This window comes from Tachysurus vachellii, chromosome 2 (genome assembly GCF_030014155.1).
Source record: "Tachysurus vachellii isolate PV-2020 chromosome 2, HZAU_Pvac_v1, whole genome shotgun sequence".
Taxonomy (NCBI): Eukaryota; Metazoa; Chordata; class Actinopteri; order Siluriformes; family Bagridae; genus Tachysurus; species Tachysurus vachellii.
The window spans coordinates 23,729,713-23,747,384 of record NC_083461.1 but is presented as its reverse complement, the minus strand read 5'-3'; the positions used below and the strand labels follow the sequence as shown (position 1 = coordinate 23,747,384).

Below are 17,672 nucleotides of genomic sequence, written 5' to 3'. Positions count from 1 at the left end.
ATCTTTGTTCCACATTAGCAGTGACAAAGAAAAGTGCTGAAATTGATAACGTCATCCCTTCATAACCCAGATGAACATATCAGAACTGAAATGCCAGACCTTAAAAGCAAGACAGCTCCTTTGGAACCGACAGCAAGATCTGGCAGTTGGTCTTTACTAAGGTCCAGAGCAGCTGTACTCAGAGAAATACCAAAAAACTGCAGTCCATTGCGCACAGACGAGCCTGTGATTCTCTGTCAAAAAAAAAATAAAAAACAGAAAAAGAAAATTATTTACAGGACTATTATTTACAAAATTACAAATCATGATCATTCTAATGAGTCTGTAGAGGATAGATGTGAGTGTTAGCTGAACATCCAGCCAAAATACACACAGTGATGTAGACAGGGGGTTGTGGATGGAATGGGGTTCTGCTCCTCATGCCTAATTTACTGGTCCAGAAAGGACAGTCATTTCCTGGACCAGACAAAATACCCCCTTTTTTCTTCGATGTATTGAAGAGAGCTCTTACAACTGAATTCTTGTTTGTTAAGTATGTATAGTGTATTTGTTTTGTTGGACATAAGTGAAATTACAGTATTGAAAATTAAAGTAATTAAGAACATCCTGCTTAACGTAATGGAAAATAAATTGTGAGTTTTACTAATTCAAACATAATTCCCTGTGAATAAGATCTATGGCTGCTTTATAATTATGTTTTGGGTCAATTTCTAGTGTTATGTTGTATGATGGAGTCAAAAATGACTCACATTAGGTTATATTTAACCCAAAACTGTTTTATATTTTTATATTTTTATATATATATATATATATATAATCTCATCTGATCATAATCTCATCAATGATTTACAAAAAAGCAAAAATTTTCCAAAATTAAAATGTTAATGCAAAATTAAACATTATGTGAATCATCAGGTCTTTCACAACCCTATGTATTATAATACATTTTAAATAAACCATAATCATAATAGGATGCTGTACACTTGTTCCTGTCTGACCTGGGAGAAAGTGGGGGCAATGTCTCCATTTCTCCCATTAAAGATGTAGATGCTGCCCTGGTTATTCTCTTCTAGAGGTGCTCCTACCACTACATCCACCAGGCTGTCTTCATTTAGATCTGCAGGGCTCGCCAGCGTCAGGCCAAACCTCCCCCTTTGTCCTGGGATTCCCTTCACTGCCCCAATGTATTGTAGCTGTAAACCGTGTACAGAAAATGTCTGCAGGTTGCTAAAGAATTCTTCATGTTAAGTAACAAGCCACTTTTTGGATAAAATCACTGGAAGATGTCTGGTATACAGTCATATTTAATAGAAAATGTACCGGCCAGTTTTCTTATAAAACAAAAGGTATTTTTTTAACCAATATATTTTAGGAAGTCCTGTTTTTGCATAAGCATTTTAATAAGATTTTGGTGGCTCAAGATCACATAACATCTAAACAGTTGAATATTGACCCATATATAGCAATATAGCAATTTTACACAATTTATGTGATACTTGTTTCTAGACTAAAGAAGCCACTTGGCCATGGGTATACTATATAATATTATTGACCAAGCTGGGGAAAAATATTATAGGAAAATAAGCAATTAATGCTCAACAATGTGATGGTTTAAGGGTTAATTTTGGGCCAGTATGGGATGAATATGGAGTTTTTAGTACCCAAGCTAATTGTATTAAAATTAATTGTGAAAAGCTTCTATACAGATTACATTAAAAACAGGAAGCAACTTTAATTTATTGATCAAATTTAAGTTTTATTTTACAAAGTAATAAAAGTGGAGACTTCCGAGACTGCAAACAGGATTGTTGAAGATGTTGAGAATAAGACAACACTTCAGCTTTGATACTTTATCACTGTTGTGTTTACTTTTTACCTGGGACACAAAAGATCTTTGAAAGGTGTAGATGAAGACTTTTCCTTCTTGATCCTCCTCATTATACAGTGGAGCAGAAACAAGTAGGAGGTCTGCGAAGTTGTCCAAATTCAAGTCCACAACACATAACTCAGCACCATAATAGGCACCAATTTGAGGCTGAAAAAATGGTGACAGGGTCTCAATTTCATCTGAGACTGGGAAATACACAGTTCACTTTACTAGGCCTAGGACTGAACAGTGTGTGCTGGAGCTGTGAGATGCATCTCAATGCAGCATTTTTTACTGCTATTACTAGATGAATAAAATTACCTCGGGAGGATCCAGTGCCTGAAAGACATTGTCTCCATTGTATATGATCACTGCCCCCATGTGCTTATCTCTTGGAGCTCCCTGAATGATGTAGAATTGGCCAAAGGATGTTTGTGCTACTGCCATGGAATAACCTGTGAACACAGAACAAGCAGGTAGGAGTTTTGCTTGGTCATGTTACATGTTTGCTCACAGTCTGATCCCTACCTTATATCCTAGCATTATGCAGTATTCATAGATTCAATACAAACATATTATTTGATATACAGAAAATATAGTTGGAACAGCTATCCAAACTCCTGTAATTTCTTTCTTTTTATTCTAAAAAAGAAAAAAGGTAGCAAGTAATTCACCAAGAAGTGCTAAAAGTTATAAAAAAAATCCGGTTATTGACTCCTGGTTAACATCTCGGCTGGGTTTCATTAAAACATACAGACTTCTTTTCTCATTGAAAATTCTCTAATTAACTAATAAGTGTTTCCAGAAGCCCTTCGTACTGAACATAGTACATAAAGGCGTTGAGTTAATTGATTTATTGACCTTCGACTTAGCAGATTCAACAGTGAACTACCTTCAACTCGTTTGTCAAATCTCTTATATTGAAGACTTTAAAATCCTTGATCCTTGATGTTTAAAGCACATATTATGTATATTGACAGTACTGTATATAAACATCATAATGCAGACCCACACTATATGGATAACAGTATATTGACACCTAAGTGCTGAATATCTAATACACATTGGAATCGTCATTAGTTCCTGTGAAGAAATCTTAATGTTACAGCCTACAAAGACATTCTAACTTTAGCGTGACTCTAACTTTACGGCAACAGTTTTGGAGAAGATCTACATGGGGGTCAGGTGCCTGCCAACTTTTGTCCATATAGTGTTTATGGATACCTGAACAAAACATTGTTCATGTAATATCCCAATTTAAATTTACATTACTTAGATTAGTTTAGAAGGGCATCTCACCTAGATAACTTTCATTACCGTTGCCCTTTTGAAAGGAGTTTAGTGGTGTTCCTTTTGTACTGCTGTACTTCTGATAACCACCTTTCCACTGAAATGCTCCAACTGCACTCATTATCACGTCACTCTAAAGACACATAAAAATATCAGCTTACACCAAGGACTCAGTATCGATGTAATACTAGACTAGATAATATTGGTATTATTTAATTAAAAGTAAAAAAAAAAAAAGAAAAAAGAAAATTAATGTCAATCAATGCTGTTTAAAAAAATGAAAGGTTTTACCTACATTTTCATCAAAGTCTGCAGTGAAGCCATCCTGTGCAAATTCCATCCTGGTGGAGTCTCCTGAAGTCTGGGTTCCTAATAAAGTAATAATACCACGAATGACACTTATTGTAAATGCCACCAGAAAATCAAATCTTTTCTTTTTTCAGTAGCTACAATATATTCTGAAGATAGGTTTACTTGCATACCCTCAATTGCAATGATATTCGCTTCCAGTGTTTTTTGAATTTCCTTCAATACAGAAAAGTCATTCACTTTAAATACATGTTTATTGTCTGGATCCGACGCAATAGTATTCAACTCTTGTTCTGCTGCATACTTTTGAAAGGCATCGCCGACCTAGTGAAGAAAAAAATAACAGCATAAATAGAGACACATTGAACACAGCATAGTTCCGAAATTCACATCTCTCCTATACACTAATACTTAGTAGTACTAAGTGCTAACTAGTTATAAATATTATATCATAGTATGTTAGTAGACTTTACAGATCTATGAGTTTATATAGCTTTATGAATGGGTAATGTAGGGAAATCTCTTACCCCTATAGCATAGCGAATAATGTTCTTTCTCTCTGCATTCTGAACAGCATCTGACAGTGGAATTTTGTCATTTGATTGGCCATCAGTGATGACCACCAACACTCTGTTAACATTTTCTCTGGCCCCTGCCCTACTGGTAAATACTTCATCCCTGCACAAAACAAATGAACTGATTGTAAACATTGCATCCATTTATCTTTTTTAATAAGAAAGATCAATGTTAAACATTTTGGCTTTTAGATGCATTCAGGATACTCACACAACTTTGTTGATAGCAGAGGCTGTGTAGGTCACACTACCCATTTGTCTGATTTTACGTATTTGTTCAGTGCTTGAAAATGTGTTGAATTGTACGTGTATTTCACAATTAAAAGAATATTGTGCAACTGCAAACTGAAATGGAAAATAGCATTCACAATAAATTGTATTTTCTTTTTACAGCAAGTTTCTATCAATCTAATTTGCAAAACCAGCATGAAAGTTTAAATCTTTATTAAATGGCTGTTTGTTATAAACTAAACTTTAATAATGAGCCCCATAAGTCCAGAAGGACATTTTGCTTCAGTATGCCATTTTATTTATTTATTTATTTGTTTGTTTGTTTATTTATTTATTTATTTATACCAAAAAAAATAATGATTTTAAGGCCAGTGTGTTATCCAGATATCTCTAACAATTGGTTCCTATAGTTTTGTTAACCTAAAAATATCTGGTCCACTACAAAAGGTTTTGTGTTTTATGTTGTTTAACACTTCTAGATTTAAATACCAGAAATCCCAAACTCTCATCTCATATCCATCTTTTGTTTCAAACTCAATGTCTTTGGTGTCAAGCACAAACAAATGAATTGGCCTTACTATTCCAATCGTTTCATGGAGGACTGTCAAATGAATTTCAGAAACTTGGTTCTTTGTTCTGCTCTCTGTTCTTTTCATGTAGCACTAATGATGGTCAGCAGCTCTGCCACCTTAATTAGGACCCATATTGTTTTTAATTATTTCTTCTTAACAATTTTATCTTGGTACTTGGAGTTGTGTTTGGAATGTATTTAAAGATGCATAATCATGTAGCTGTAGTATCTGGCAACAGGGTGTTCAGTCCCATAACTATAAAATCATTCAAATATATTAGATAGACAAAGAGGTTTCTGCACATGCCTGAAAATCTCTGTCTTTGAACTCGTTAATCATGTTTATAACAAAGTTCTTCATTAGAGTAAAATCACTCTGGATAACACTTCCAGAGCCATCCAGCAAGAAAGCAATATCTGTTCCTGATGGACAATCTAAAGAAAGCATGAAAACAAAATTATAAGAATAGAGAACAAAAGTTTTGGATTTTTATTGCTGCTAGCTCTTCATATGAAATACCTCTCAAAGTGTGTGGTATAGGACTATTGGAAACCAGGTTAAAACACATGCCATTGTATGAAGTAAACTGCTCACAGTCCTTGGGAATGGTTGGGCCACAGACCTGAAAAATAATGTTTTTTCTTTTACTTAATGGGAAATGGTTAAACTAAAATGAACATTTCACGGATAATTTAAATCTAGATTTTTATATAGAAACAAAACATACAATGGGATATCAGACCCACTATTTAAAGGTGGGGTGCACAATGTTTGAGAAATGCTTCAGAAAACTGAGTCGGGCCAACTAACAAAACAAACATGTTGTCACGATGCAGGACACAGGCGAGTGAGGATCCAAATGCAGATTTTAGAGTTTTTAATCATACAAAACACAAATGCAGCTAAACAGACAGGCAGACAGAACAAGGCAGCAAACAGGGCTAACAGGAAACAGGAACAGGCACACCAACATCCAACATACAAAAATGACCAACACCAGGGAAGTGAACAAACAGAGTATATATAGCTGACAGGAACCAATGACAAAGCAGAGACAATCAAAGACAAAGACAACACACATGAGGAGATGAATGAGTACAATTAATGTCCATGGAAACCAAATAGTGGGCGGAGCAAACAATTAGCCACAGGGAAAGACAGCAGACAGAAACAGGACAGAAACACAGACAGACTCATTACACATGTACAGTACCCAATTAGCAGAAAGGGGTATGTCTTGTCAATATGTGGTGGAGAGAGTGTTCAGTGCCCATGTCTGACATTAGCCAAAAGCGATTGAAACATTGACATGGAGGATACCCGCCATTACCTCTGCCTCGGGTTCTAGGTGTTGAGCATCGTCTTCTGCGTGAAACTGACCTGTATTACCATAGTAACTCATTGAGTTCATTTACTGATAAAAATATCCCCTCGGCCAGCTGCCCCAGCAGGTTCCGCCATAATAGTTACCTGGGTTACATATGTATGTGTGGGGCGGAGCTATCAAAACAGGGGTGACACCCAATTGGGTTAGGGGCATGTTTGTTTTGGTGATTTCAAATGTGAACATTGGCTTTCAAACATCGTGCACCCCACCTTTAAGATCAATCCTGACCTGAGTCATGTCAGTTTTTCTCTACCTGAGTTGAAATCACTGTGTATCTTACCAATACGTTTGAAGACTTGCGATCTTTAGTCATTGACAACCCAAGTGACATGTTGACAGCCTCAGAGGGAACTGTGACAAGATTTAGCATGTAGTTAAATGTGGGTCAAGGGAGTACCATTTCTGGGATATTCTTTTGATAAAAAAAATTCGCATAAGCTTATGATTAATAAAAATTGTGTCTGCATTAGTACCATTAATTTGCATTGGTGAACATTGTCCGTTACTAACAGCACACGTGTAGACTTTCCCTCTTTGATTCTGACTTTGGAGTAATGGATCACTCACAATCACACTGAGAAGAAAAGGAAAATGTTAGCGATATGAACATGGACCTTACCTGACTTCATAATCTGCTGTTTCCACATCGAGTTTCACTAATTAACTTTATTTACTACAACAAACCACATATTGGATATGTCACAGAGAAAAGGATGGGTTTCCTTTTGAGTCTGGTTCCTCTTAGTTTCTTCCTCATATCAGCTCAGGAAGTCTTTCCTTTACACCATAGAATCTAATCCTGTAAAGCTTCTTTGAGACAATTCCCACTGTTAAAAGTGCTATACAAATTAAATTGTATTTAATTGAATTGAATATTTGCATTATATACAATTTGCAATTGTTTTTACAAAGGCTTGTGATACCTTTCTTCCTAATGAGGAACAAGACTTCTGAGGTCTTGGTGGGGTTGCTTGGATTAAGGTATTAAGGGCAAAATGACACCGCCCTTTAAATACAGCCTCACACACATTCCTGAATCATTTCTAATTATAATACTTGGCCTATCAGAAGCTTTTAAAAGTCATTACATCACTGTTTAGAAAGAATCAACTTATTGTATGTATACATTTGACTGGAATTTGGAGTGAAATAATGCTGAAACCAACTGTTTTAAAATAAACAACGTAATTGGCTTGTCACAAGAAATGTATGTAAATGTATAGACCACAAATTACAGTAGAAGGCACGTGTCATTGTAGTATTGTGTTTCTCACCTGTCCTGATCTCGCTGTATCACTTTGTAGCCGAAGGCTATGTTTTGGGGTTGGGTAAAATCTTTCCATGGATTTGGATCAATGTTGAAAGCCAACACTGTCTGAGATACTAAAATAAAAATAATTTTAAATAATTAAAAAAAAAACAGGATACATTACCTTTAATAGTAAACAAAATTATTTATGTATTACTTAGATGACAATTAACATTGAGTATATGAATTTTATTATTATTTAAATTTGAAAGAACGTAAGTATTCAGAGTTGAGTTAAACATACATTTGATCTTTAATAGTCTGAATGCTATTGATGTGTAAAAACTGGCTAATGCATGCTCAATTCATAAATTTAGCACTGAATTTTCCTCCAGGTGGAATGGCCTCTTCTAGAATGACTCGACTCCATCCACAGGGCCTGAGGGCTTACTGAACAACTTGATGAGGATGAAATTGTATAGACCATCAGAGTCATCATCAAAACACAAAATAAGAAAATATCTTTTGGAAAACATGTCCAGTACAATAAAAGGGACATTTAGTACTGGTGCCAATACCTTAATATCATGCATCAACAGGCATGCTGTGGAAGCAGAGGCATGGCCAGGAACACTATAATCCAACGGCCGGGCATTTGCAGCAATGTTGGCTAGTGGTGTGCAGCATGTCACAAATGGCAATTGGTGAATCCATCAGCCACCCCAAAAGTGCCACTACACCCATTACCGGTAATCAAGGTCTCCTTAGAGCAGTTGACATGGGGATATCAGTTTGTGTTAATGCTCATGGATTATGCAACATAATATGAATGCCCAGTGGATTAGGCAATAATATGAATGCCCAGCTATGAGAAATCACACCAGGAGATAAAGTTCTCTTTTTACTACCCACATCAAACTTCATGCTTTCATGACCTCTAGACTGGACTATTGTAATGCGTTACTAGGTGGCTGTCCTGCATCTTTAATAAATAGGCTACAGTTAGTCCAAAATACAGCTGCCAGAGTTCTCACTAGGACAAGAAAGTATGACCATATAACCCCAATTTTATCATCTCTACACTGGCTACCTGTTAAGTTTAGAATTGATTACAAGCTACTGCTACTTACATACAAGGCTCTTAATGGTTTAGCTCCCATGTATCTAACCAGTCTTCTAACACATAGAGATAGTCCTTCGGGCTATCTCTGATCACAAAGCTCAGGACTCCTGGTAGTTCCCAGAATATCTAAGTCCACTAAAGGTGATAGAGTGTTCTGTTATTTAGCTCCCAAACTTTGGAACAGTCTTCCTGATAGTGTTCGGAGCTCAGACACACTTTCCCAGTTCAAATGCAGATTAAAAACTCATCTCTTTAGTCAGGCATACACATAATACATCCCATAATATTGTGCACTATTACATTAGACTTGCACATTTTTTATGAACAGCAGACATGTTAATCCCTCTACACTGCTTCTCTCTTTCTACCCATCCCGAGGCATCCAGACATTGTACCAGCTCCGATCGTCTTCCGTGCGATGAAGATTTTGAGATGAGGCCGACTCTGTGCGAATCCTGAGACATCTACAGATCTACCAGCTCCAGTTGGACTCTGTGATCCTAAAGAGGAGATCTGAACTCCATGTGATCCTTACACCAATACAACATTTGTTTGAATGTATATTTGTAATCACACCCTCCAGTGTCACCCATATGAGGATGGGTTCCCCTTTGAGTCTGGTTCCTCTCAAGGTTTCTTCCTTTACCAATTTAAGGGAGTTTTTCCTTGTCACTGCTGCAGACTATGAGGTTAAGCAAATGGATAGATGTGGGGCAATGGCAAATTTACCACCTCAACCTCCTAAAACCACAGAAAGAGGCGGCCCCTGTGGCATTAATGATGGTAGTTTGGGAGAGGAAGAAGCTGGGACCAGAGCTAAAATTAAAATCATCAAATTCATTCACATTCATTCTGTGTAGCCTGTGTAGACAAGTCAACTCATTGACTGGATTTAAAAAAGGGACATTGACAGATACCCATGACTCTAATATCCAGCAAAAAACAGGCTTTTAATAAAAACTCTTTGGTTTACACCAATTCTTCACAGTTCTTTTTTTGATTGGTTGCAGCCCCAGCAGCTCATGGACAGAATCCTCTGGATCATGGGCAGGAGCACCCCACATTGACAAGACCACAGATACACCCTAGACCTAAGATCAAAATGGGGTGCAACAGTTCCTGGGGCTGGCTGGCTATTATACTTCATATCATATGTTCATACCTAACTATTTGGAGGTCACAAGCCCACTGACTGATCTAGCTAAAAAGGAAGCACCAGACATGATCCAGTGGATAGAGCCATGTCAGCAGACTTTCACTAAGGTAAAAGCTGCATGATGTGTTGGACTGTTTTTGCATTCTCCTGACTTCTCTTTCCCTTTTGTTTCACAGACTGAACAGACATGGCTGCTGGCCATGTTGTCCCAGGTGGTGGAGGGGAGGAGTACCCTGTGCTGTATATTAGTCACAAACTATTGGTGAGGGAAACTAAACACAGCAACAGAGAAGGAGTGCCTGGCCATCAAGTAGGTTGTCCTTACTCTCCTTCACCCTCTGTTTGGACCACCCCTTGCTCCAGTGGCTCCAACACATGAAGGATGCCAACATGAGGATCGTTGGTATCTATCTATACAGCCTTTTAACTTCCAGTTCCACAGGCCCAGTGCACATCCCAGACCATTATGAATCCCACAGTTAGACATGAGCATAAATCCATCCAAATCCATCCAGGAAAGATCATATACCAAGAGTTTCTGAATGGTAGCTTTGACATTGATTCTAGCTTTGAAGGTTGTGTGTCTGTGACACTTTGTGTTTTTTTTCAGTAATACATAATACGTTTGTTTATATTCCTGAAGCTTTTATCCAAAGTGAGTAACATTTGAGACTTACATACATAAAGGCAGACGCCCTTATCTACAACAACAGAAGAATAATGACAATTGTATTTGGCCTTTTTAAAATCTCACTATGTTACTAATAACCTAATAATATAACTAACCAGTGCATCTGTGTTTGTATTTTAATCTAAGGCCCTTATTTTGCCTACTCACTGTATATTCACTTTCTCTCACACTAACACACAAACTCGTATATATCTTCCATTAAGAAATTTCTTTTCTGCCTCTGTTTCACATGAGACAAATATATTTACTCTAATGTACATACAAATGCCCTTTACACTTAAAAGTAAAGTTTTTTAGTTCAAGGTGCATTCATGTCACTTTCATTAATAACTTAAATCTTCACCTCAAAATCGAACTGGTATGAAAAGTACAAACAATTAAAAAGCATATCGTACATCGTCTCTTCCGGATAAGATGACCTCTAACGCTTTAAAAACGCTTTATTAATAACGCTTTATTAATAAACACTTCAAAACATTTGAGTGTAACAGTTAAGCAGGAATTTTAAAATGAAGGTTAAAGTGTACGCTTAATGGACACCTTATTAAACCCTTCTATTCCCATAGAATGGTCTGTGACAATTAGCCTGTTTGACTTCCTTATTGTCCTTAATGTGGCTGTTAATACATAAGACCTGCAATAGTGATAGTAGAGATCATAATGGACAAGAATCTGAATACATTTATTCGAAATAGAGTTGATAGAAGATAGAAGTGATGAAGACACCTAGTCTGATCTTACCAGAAATCAGGAAAATGTACAATGCAAGATTCCAGTCCATATTCTATCCTGTCATCAGATTCAGAATGACTGGGTAGGTGAAAAGAGTAAAGTTGAGGAAATAGAAACAGAAGAAGTGTTTTGAAAATGTATTGCACACTCGATGTAGTAAGCCTTGCACACCACTGTGGGAGTGGCATAAATTGCTTAGAGGAAATCAGTGCACAGATGGCTGTGAGGGACCTCCTATCCCACCAAAGGGCGAAGTCAGCTGCAGGCCAGACAGCTTGTGGGTATACGGAAAGCAGAGGCGTTTGTGAATGGAAGGCAGAGTCAACCAGAACAACTGTTAGAGTCCACACACCTGTGATTAATCACACTAATGATTTGCTCTTTCTTTCGGTGAACTCGGGCAAAAAGAGAATAACAGAAAAAAGAGGGAAGACAAAATAGAGCAAAAGAGAGAGAGGAAAAACGTGCTGCTGAGTTTTGTGTGTGATGAACGTGTGTGTGCTCCGTAAAACACTGAACCTGAAAGCAAAATAAAGCTATTTTGGTTGAATACTTGGTTGAATACTGTGGTGGTGGTGTGCTGTGGCCCAACAGGAAAAGGAGCTGCAATTATTTTCCAATAACAGCATGTCCTGGAATGTTATATTCCACATGTACTACTGCAAAACTCAAATAATTCTAAAAATAACACATCACAGTTTTTAGCCATTTGGACATTATGCTAAATGTTGTGTAATATTTTGTGAAACAAGTTAGTTCCTCAACACTTGGTAATCTGTAGTTCCCTCACAAGCTTCTCTTTTCTCTCTCTCCTTCTCAAAGCTACTGTAATAAGACCAACACTTGCTGCTTAACTTGTTGACAGTTTTCTGTTATGAAGACTCCTATAGAAACAGATTTACCTCAAAACAATGAGACCAACTGGTGCAAAGAAATCATTGGTCTAAATAAATTTCACAAGATGGCATCCCAGACCATTATGAATCCCACAATTAGAAATGAGCATAAATCCATCCAGATGCAGGAAAGATCATATACAAAGTGTTTCTGAATGGTAGCTTTGACATTGATTCTAGTTTTGAAGGTCATGACATGAAAGTATTTTTTTTTGTGTGTGTGTGACACTTTTTTGTGTTTTTTTTCAGTAATACATTATACATTTGTTTATGTTCCTGAAGCTTTTATCCAAAGTGAGTAACATTTGAGACATTTAGATGCATAAAGGCAGACATCCAATTAAACACTTATCCATTCATGTCACTTTCATCAATAACTTAAATCACCTCAAAATCTAACTGGTATGAAAAGTACAAACAATTAAAAAACATCTTGTACATGATCTCTTCTGGATAAGATGACAAAGCTAATGCTTTATTAATAAACACTTCAAAACATTTGAGTGTAACAGTTAAGCAGGAATTTTAAAATGAAGTTTAAAGTGTATACTTAATGGACACCTTACAGTATTAAACACTCCTATTCTCATAGCAGTGTGTCCTTCTGGTCAGTACTCTGACACCTTAACCACTAGGCTACCACATCCCATGTTACTTTCTACTTTACAATCTGATTTAATAAGCCACATCTGATCAGGTAACAATGAACAATGTCTACACCACACAAATAATTCAGTGCATCTGATTATCTCAAATACATGAAAAAAATTAATCTAATCTATATATAATGTTCGGCAAAGAAAGCTCAGACGTGAAAACTATTCTATATTCTTCATCTGTACTCTGTGCCTGGAATTGTGTTGTCATTGTTATTGGAGGATCTCATGCAAAGAGATAGAATATAATTGGATTTTAGAGATTTTTAAAGTCATAGAAGCGCTACACAATTCATCACCGAGAATATTAATCGTGCTAGAATCAATCAGAATGTAAACAGTTGTGTGTCCATGCAATGCTAATCTTTGTCACAAAGCTTACAGTGTGTGGTGCAATAAGAATAATAATCCATGCTGATAAAACCAGAATCAGCAAATTATTCACTCTCCTTAATGTGGCTGTTAATACCTGCAGTAGTGATAGAAGAGATCAAAATGGACATGAATTTGAATACATTTATTAGAAATAGAGTTATAGAAGTGAGGAAAACACCTAGTCTGATCTTACCAGAAATCAGGAACATGTACAATGCAAGATTCCAGTCCATATTCTATTCTGTCATCAGGTTCAGAATAACAGGGTAGGTGAAAAGAGTAAAGTTGAGAAAACAGAAGAAGAGTTTTGAAAATGTATTGCACACTCGAGGTAGTAAGCCTTGCACACCACTGTGGGAGTGGCATAAATTGTTTAGAGGAAAACAGGGAAATGCTGTAGAAATATTTTCACATCATGTAGATTAGTAGAGAGTATTTTTTACTTCCTAATTCAATTTTGGATTCATTTCCCAATTTAGGATTTTATAAAAGAGGCATAAGAAAGGTTTACAGGTTTACATATTTGCACAGTAATATCTGTAAAATCAACAAGGTACATACGGAGGCCCAGTCAAGGAATTATTATTAACTGTTACTTTAATGTATTGAGGATTTTGGAAGTAGCGGTTAGTCCCAAAGATGATCATTGGGTTTAAATCTTTGTTGGTCCAAACTCATGTTGCATATCCTCAAAGTTTGCCAGTGAAATCTAATATATGAGACTTTGATTATTCTTGATTCTATGTCTCAGGTTTGATTTGAGAGATGTAATTGCAACATACAGTACATAGGTGGCTGTCTGTTTTGGATCCTCAGCTGATAAGCAGATTCTATTAAGCTGAGCGTTCTCTAATCATGCATTTGCATGTCTGAGAACCTTTGTTTAAGACGAGAAACCGGCTGATGTTTAGAGCAAAGATCATCATTATGCAGCATCTCGATAAGCTTTAAAACAAGAGTAAAAGATCATAATCTTTAAAACTATAGTGACAGTAATGCAAGTTATGCAGCAGTCGCATATGTTCCCACTTGTCTACCAAAGAACTCACAAGGAATCAAGGCATCCAGAGACTGTACAGTACCAGCTCAAGTTGTGTTCCGCTTCATGAAGATTTCGGAACTTCAGTGAGAAGATGCCAACTCAATGTGGTCTTTGTGGACAACGACCTCCTAATTAATACACATACTGTAAGGTTACACCTCACAGACCCCTGTCAGATATTCAGACATGGCACATGACCGAGCATGTATAACCTTTGCTGCCCCACTACACGCAAAAGTCATAGAAAGGTTGAGAAAAGGGGAAGGATCATCTTTGCATTGGTTGGATTACATTTTTAATAGCAGTTTGGCCACACTGCCAAATGAAGCAACAGGAAAGCACTTTAACTGAAACTGAATAATTGTATTATATCAGCAAGTTAATGCACGTACAGAGATTGAGCATGAACAATAATAGAATGATACCCCTGCACTGCTGCTGTAGTGTGAATACACCCTATGTGTTAAAACCCACTGAATAGAAGTGTGAATTTCCTGGTGGAAAGATGGGTTCGGGTCGTGTTTTGTGTTTTAGGATTAATCCTGTCAGTTTATGCTCTTCACATGGAGCTGTCACGAGAAAACGACCCAAATTACACGGCTATGTGCGACCTCGCTGATTCTGTCAGCTGCTCCAAGGTTTTCACCTCCAGGTAAAATATATCTTTAAAATGATATGCACATATACATATTGTATATACTGTGTCTGTATATCTATACTTATATATCTCTATATCTAAATGTATATATCTACTTATATATATATACTTATATATCTATTCCATGCTGAGCTTCCAGAACTATCAGAGCAGCTGACTGGTGTAACATTTACTGAATAAATGGGAAAGACACACACACACACGCACACGCACACACACACGCACACGCACACACACACGCACGCACGCACGCACGCACACGCACACGCACACATCACTAAAGCGCTACACCGCTCATGCCACGTCTAACAGTGCGAAAGTTAGCACGTATCACCTTTACATTTGCATATCAAACCGTGTTTCATGAAGATTTTTTTAAAAACGGTTTAGACGATAGAATATAATAGTTTTGTCAGAATAGAAAATTGTATTTATATAATCTATTTTAAATAAATGTCATTGTAGCCGCAAACAAACGGTTTATGCATTATATACATATACAGGAAACAGTTACGAATAGAATTATTGTTATTACTGTTATTTTATAGACAATAAGAGTGTTTAAAACCACCAAGACAGATATGTGCGGTATGTGATTGGTTGTTAGTGTAACACTAGGCCACTCCTTCAAAATTAATTTGTAAGAGAAACACTTCAAATCACTCAAGGAACAAAGATTTATTACAAAAATAGGACAGCAAATAATATACACAAAATCAAACACACATGAAGTTATTTATGTAAATAATTCATCAAAAGTTGGTCCCAGCTCTCCAAGATGTTAACAGCCAGTTCACACTCTTACGATATTAACTAGTTTCCTGGCATGTGGCAGGCCCTTAAAGCGTAAGGAGACATCTCCCTGATAATACACACTGAAAAGAAAAAACACCACAATTCAAATAAAACTAACACAACTCAAAACATAAACCTTTACTCATAACCACTTCAAGAAAACATGGCAAACAGCTAGGCCTTTTTATCTAATAAATAAAGTTCACTAAAGTCGTTTAAGACTAACCAGATGTAGCAAGAAAGTTTCTAAGAAGCATAAAGACAGGCTTGGTAAACGTCACTAACATGACCCATCAGCTACTGTAGCTAGCCACTGTTCAGCCCTGATATCCTCTGCATGTTTTTTGTCAGGTTGGGACGTGGATTTGGTCTCGTTCAGCTGTTTGCTGAAGAGGACAGCATTCTGAACCAACCAAAAAGTTTACTGGGCATCATCTTTTACACTCTGCAGCTAGGCCTAGGTGAGTTTATACAGCCAAGCTTTCGATAAGACCATCTGTGTAGCTTTAAGATTACAGTAATTACAAAGGATCCAAAACTACCATTAGCTTTTAGCATTCTGTAAACCTTATACAACTTATTATTGAATGCTCTAACAAACAACGGGACGTGGTCAGTAAATTGAACATTTCTTTTTACTTTTGCAGGCGAAATGGTGTCAAATACAGCAGCACATTTCTTGGTCATGGCATCCTGGGTGTCAGTAGCTGGTTCAATCTATCTAGCTTTTATTTTAGTATTTGTTCTGGAAGATTTCTGCATGGTGTGTGTGTCGACATACATCATCAACTTTTCTCTCCTCTACACAAACCTGCAGAGAAGGAAAGCAGAAAAAAGACAAGACAAAATGTGACCTTGTGTGTGTTTATGTCTGTCTATCTGTCTGTCTGCTGAAACAAATCATACAAGAATATAGTGTTCTTTGCATTTTGTTACATTAATTCTGTTTACTTAAAAACTATTTGCCTCTTTGAATAAAATCTTATAAAAAAAAGTAATGATATCTTTTTTGTGTTTCTTCTGAATAAAGACTTGTGTATGCCTCAGATTCTTCAACTAGGGGTCACAGTCCCACATGATTTACAAATGGAATCATGGCAGAAAATCTCCTTGTTTTTTGTGTTTATAATTTATTATTAGAAATATCAAATATGGACATTACTGGGAGTCACATGCAGACAGGTAACATTTAAACTAACAGTGGATGGCTTATTATATAGTCTGCCAAATTAGCGTAGTTAAACAAATACTAATGTTGTGCCTCAAAACTCTTAAGAATTATTTAGATTAGATTCAACTTTATTGTCATTGCACGTGGGAAGAAGGCAACAAAATGCAATTAGAATCTAACCAAAAGTGCAAAGTTGTAGTGCAGTACAGGCATATTGACAGATATGTCAGATACATGATATATATGACAGATACATGATATATATACAGAGAGAGAGATGTACTTAAGTTGCATTATTTTTACATCACCAACTCTTCTTATGAATGAATGAATGAATGAATGAATGAATGAATGAATGAATGAATGAGAATTGTCCAATGGCTGAATACTAACAACAGTGCCACCTGCTGACCGGAATATGTAATGTTCTGTTCTGTTGAAAACAGCATATAGCGGAATGACCCCTCTGTATATATTATTTACTGTTAGTTAGTAACAAAATAATATAACAAAATAAAAAAATTAACTAACAATTCAAACGTTTTATATTATAAATCTGGAATTAAAAAAGAAAAAAGCTAAAATGGCATTTTATTACAGTATAATTCAAAGGAAAGTTGGATTTTATAAAAATAAAATGAGATAAATCTTAATAAATAATATCATATTTTCAAATAATTGTGTATGAATGGGTTAGGGTTATACAATTATTAGATATATGTATATTAAAATATATATTATATTATATTATATATTTTATTATTATACATAATTAAAATAAACAATATGCTAAAGGTTTTGCCTGAAAACGCAGAAACTTTGGCGTCTGAAATCTGAATAGACTTCAAATGGAATTTACAGTCAGCTCAATTTAGTAGTTTAGTAAACACTGGAAAA

General features: G+C 36.2%; 2 protein-coding genes and 2 long non-coding RNA genes across 7 annotated transcripts in view; 3 read left to right on the top strand and 1 right to left on the bottom strand.

Annotated features, from left to right (window-relative positions):
• The window catches only part of LOC132841547 (integrin alpha-M-like), a 29,650-nt gene extending 16,215 nt beyond the window's left edge, over window positions 1-13,435 (bottom strand). Inside the window, exons 1-15 of one of the 2 annotated variants that reach the window (XM_060863906.1) lie at window positions 13,303-13,435; window positions 7,506-7,614; window positions 6,705-6,805; window positions 6,512-6,582; window positions 5,364-5,466; window positions 5,151-5,278; window positions 4,253-4,386; window positions 3,994-4,144; window positions 3,640-3,790; window positions 3,453-3,526; window positions 3,167-3,290; window positions 2,189-2,322; window positions 1,877-2,035; window positions 999-1,193; window positions 100-233 (exon numbers count right to left, since the gene is read on the bottom strand). In XM_060863906.1, coding sequence (XP_060719889.1) covers window positions 100-233; window positions 999-1,193; window positions 1,877-2,035; window positions 2,189-2,322; window positions 3,167-3,290; window positions 3,453-3,526; window positions 3,640-3,790; window positions 3,994-4,144; window positions 4,253-4,386; window positions 5,151-5,278; window positions 5,364-5,466; window positions 6,512-6,582; window positions 6,705-6,805; window positions 7,506-7,614; window positions 13,303-13,342 — 1,808 coding nt within the window. In that variant the 5' untranslated portion in view covers window positions 13,343-13,435. Of the gene's footprint in view, window positions 1-99; window positions 234-998; window positions 1,194-1,876; window positions 2,036-2,188; window positions 2,323-3,166; window positions 3,291-3,452; window positions 3,527-3,639; window positions 3,791-3,993; window positions 4,145-4,252; window positions 4,387-5,150; window positions 5,279-5,363; window positions 5,467-6,511; window positions 6,583-6,704; window positions 6,806-7,505; window positions 7,615-11,191; window positions 11,304-13,302 lie in introns of those variants that run through there. The other variant, XM_060863907.1, reaches the window with a different exon arrangement.
• The window catches only part of LOC132841550 (uncharacterized), a 38,161-nt gene continuing 24,576 nt past the window's right edge, over window positions 4,088-17,672 (top strand). Inside the window, exon 1 of the long non-coding RNA XR_009647935.1 lies at window positions 4,088-4,129. This is a non-coding gene — a long non-coding RNA (uncharacterized LOC132841550). The remainder of the gene's footprint in view (window positions 4,130-17,672) is intronic.
• Window positions 7,314-11,779, top strand: LOC132841552 (uncharacterized). Of its 3 annotated transcripts, XR_009647937.1 has the most exons (5): window positions 7,314-7,956; window positions 8,080-8,229; window positions 8,982-9,127; window positions 9,614-9,866; window positions 9,936-11,779. It is a non-coding gene; the product is annotated as an uncharacterized LOC132841552 (long non-coding RNA). The 3 variants fall into 3 exon arrangements; XR_009647938.1 differs by having other exon boundaries at window positions 7,314-8,229; window positions 8,990-9,127; XR_009647936.1 differs by having other exon boundaries at window positions 7,314-8,229.
• Window positions 14,338-16,664, top strand: LOC132841253 (vitamin K epoxide reductase complex subunit 1-like). Its single transcript, XM_060863530.1, has 5 exons — window positions 14,338-14,399; window positions 14,633-14,803; window positions 15,956-16,065; window positions 16,252-16,430; window positions 16,635-16,664. The coding sequence occupies exons 1-5, from the start codon at window positions 14,338-14,340 to the stop codon at window positions 16,662-16,664; spliced, it is 552 nt and encodes a 183-aa protein (XP_060719513.1).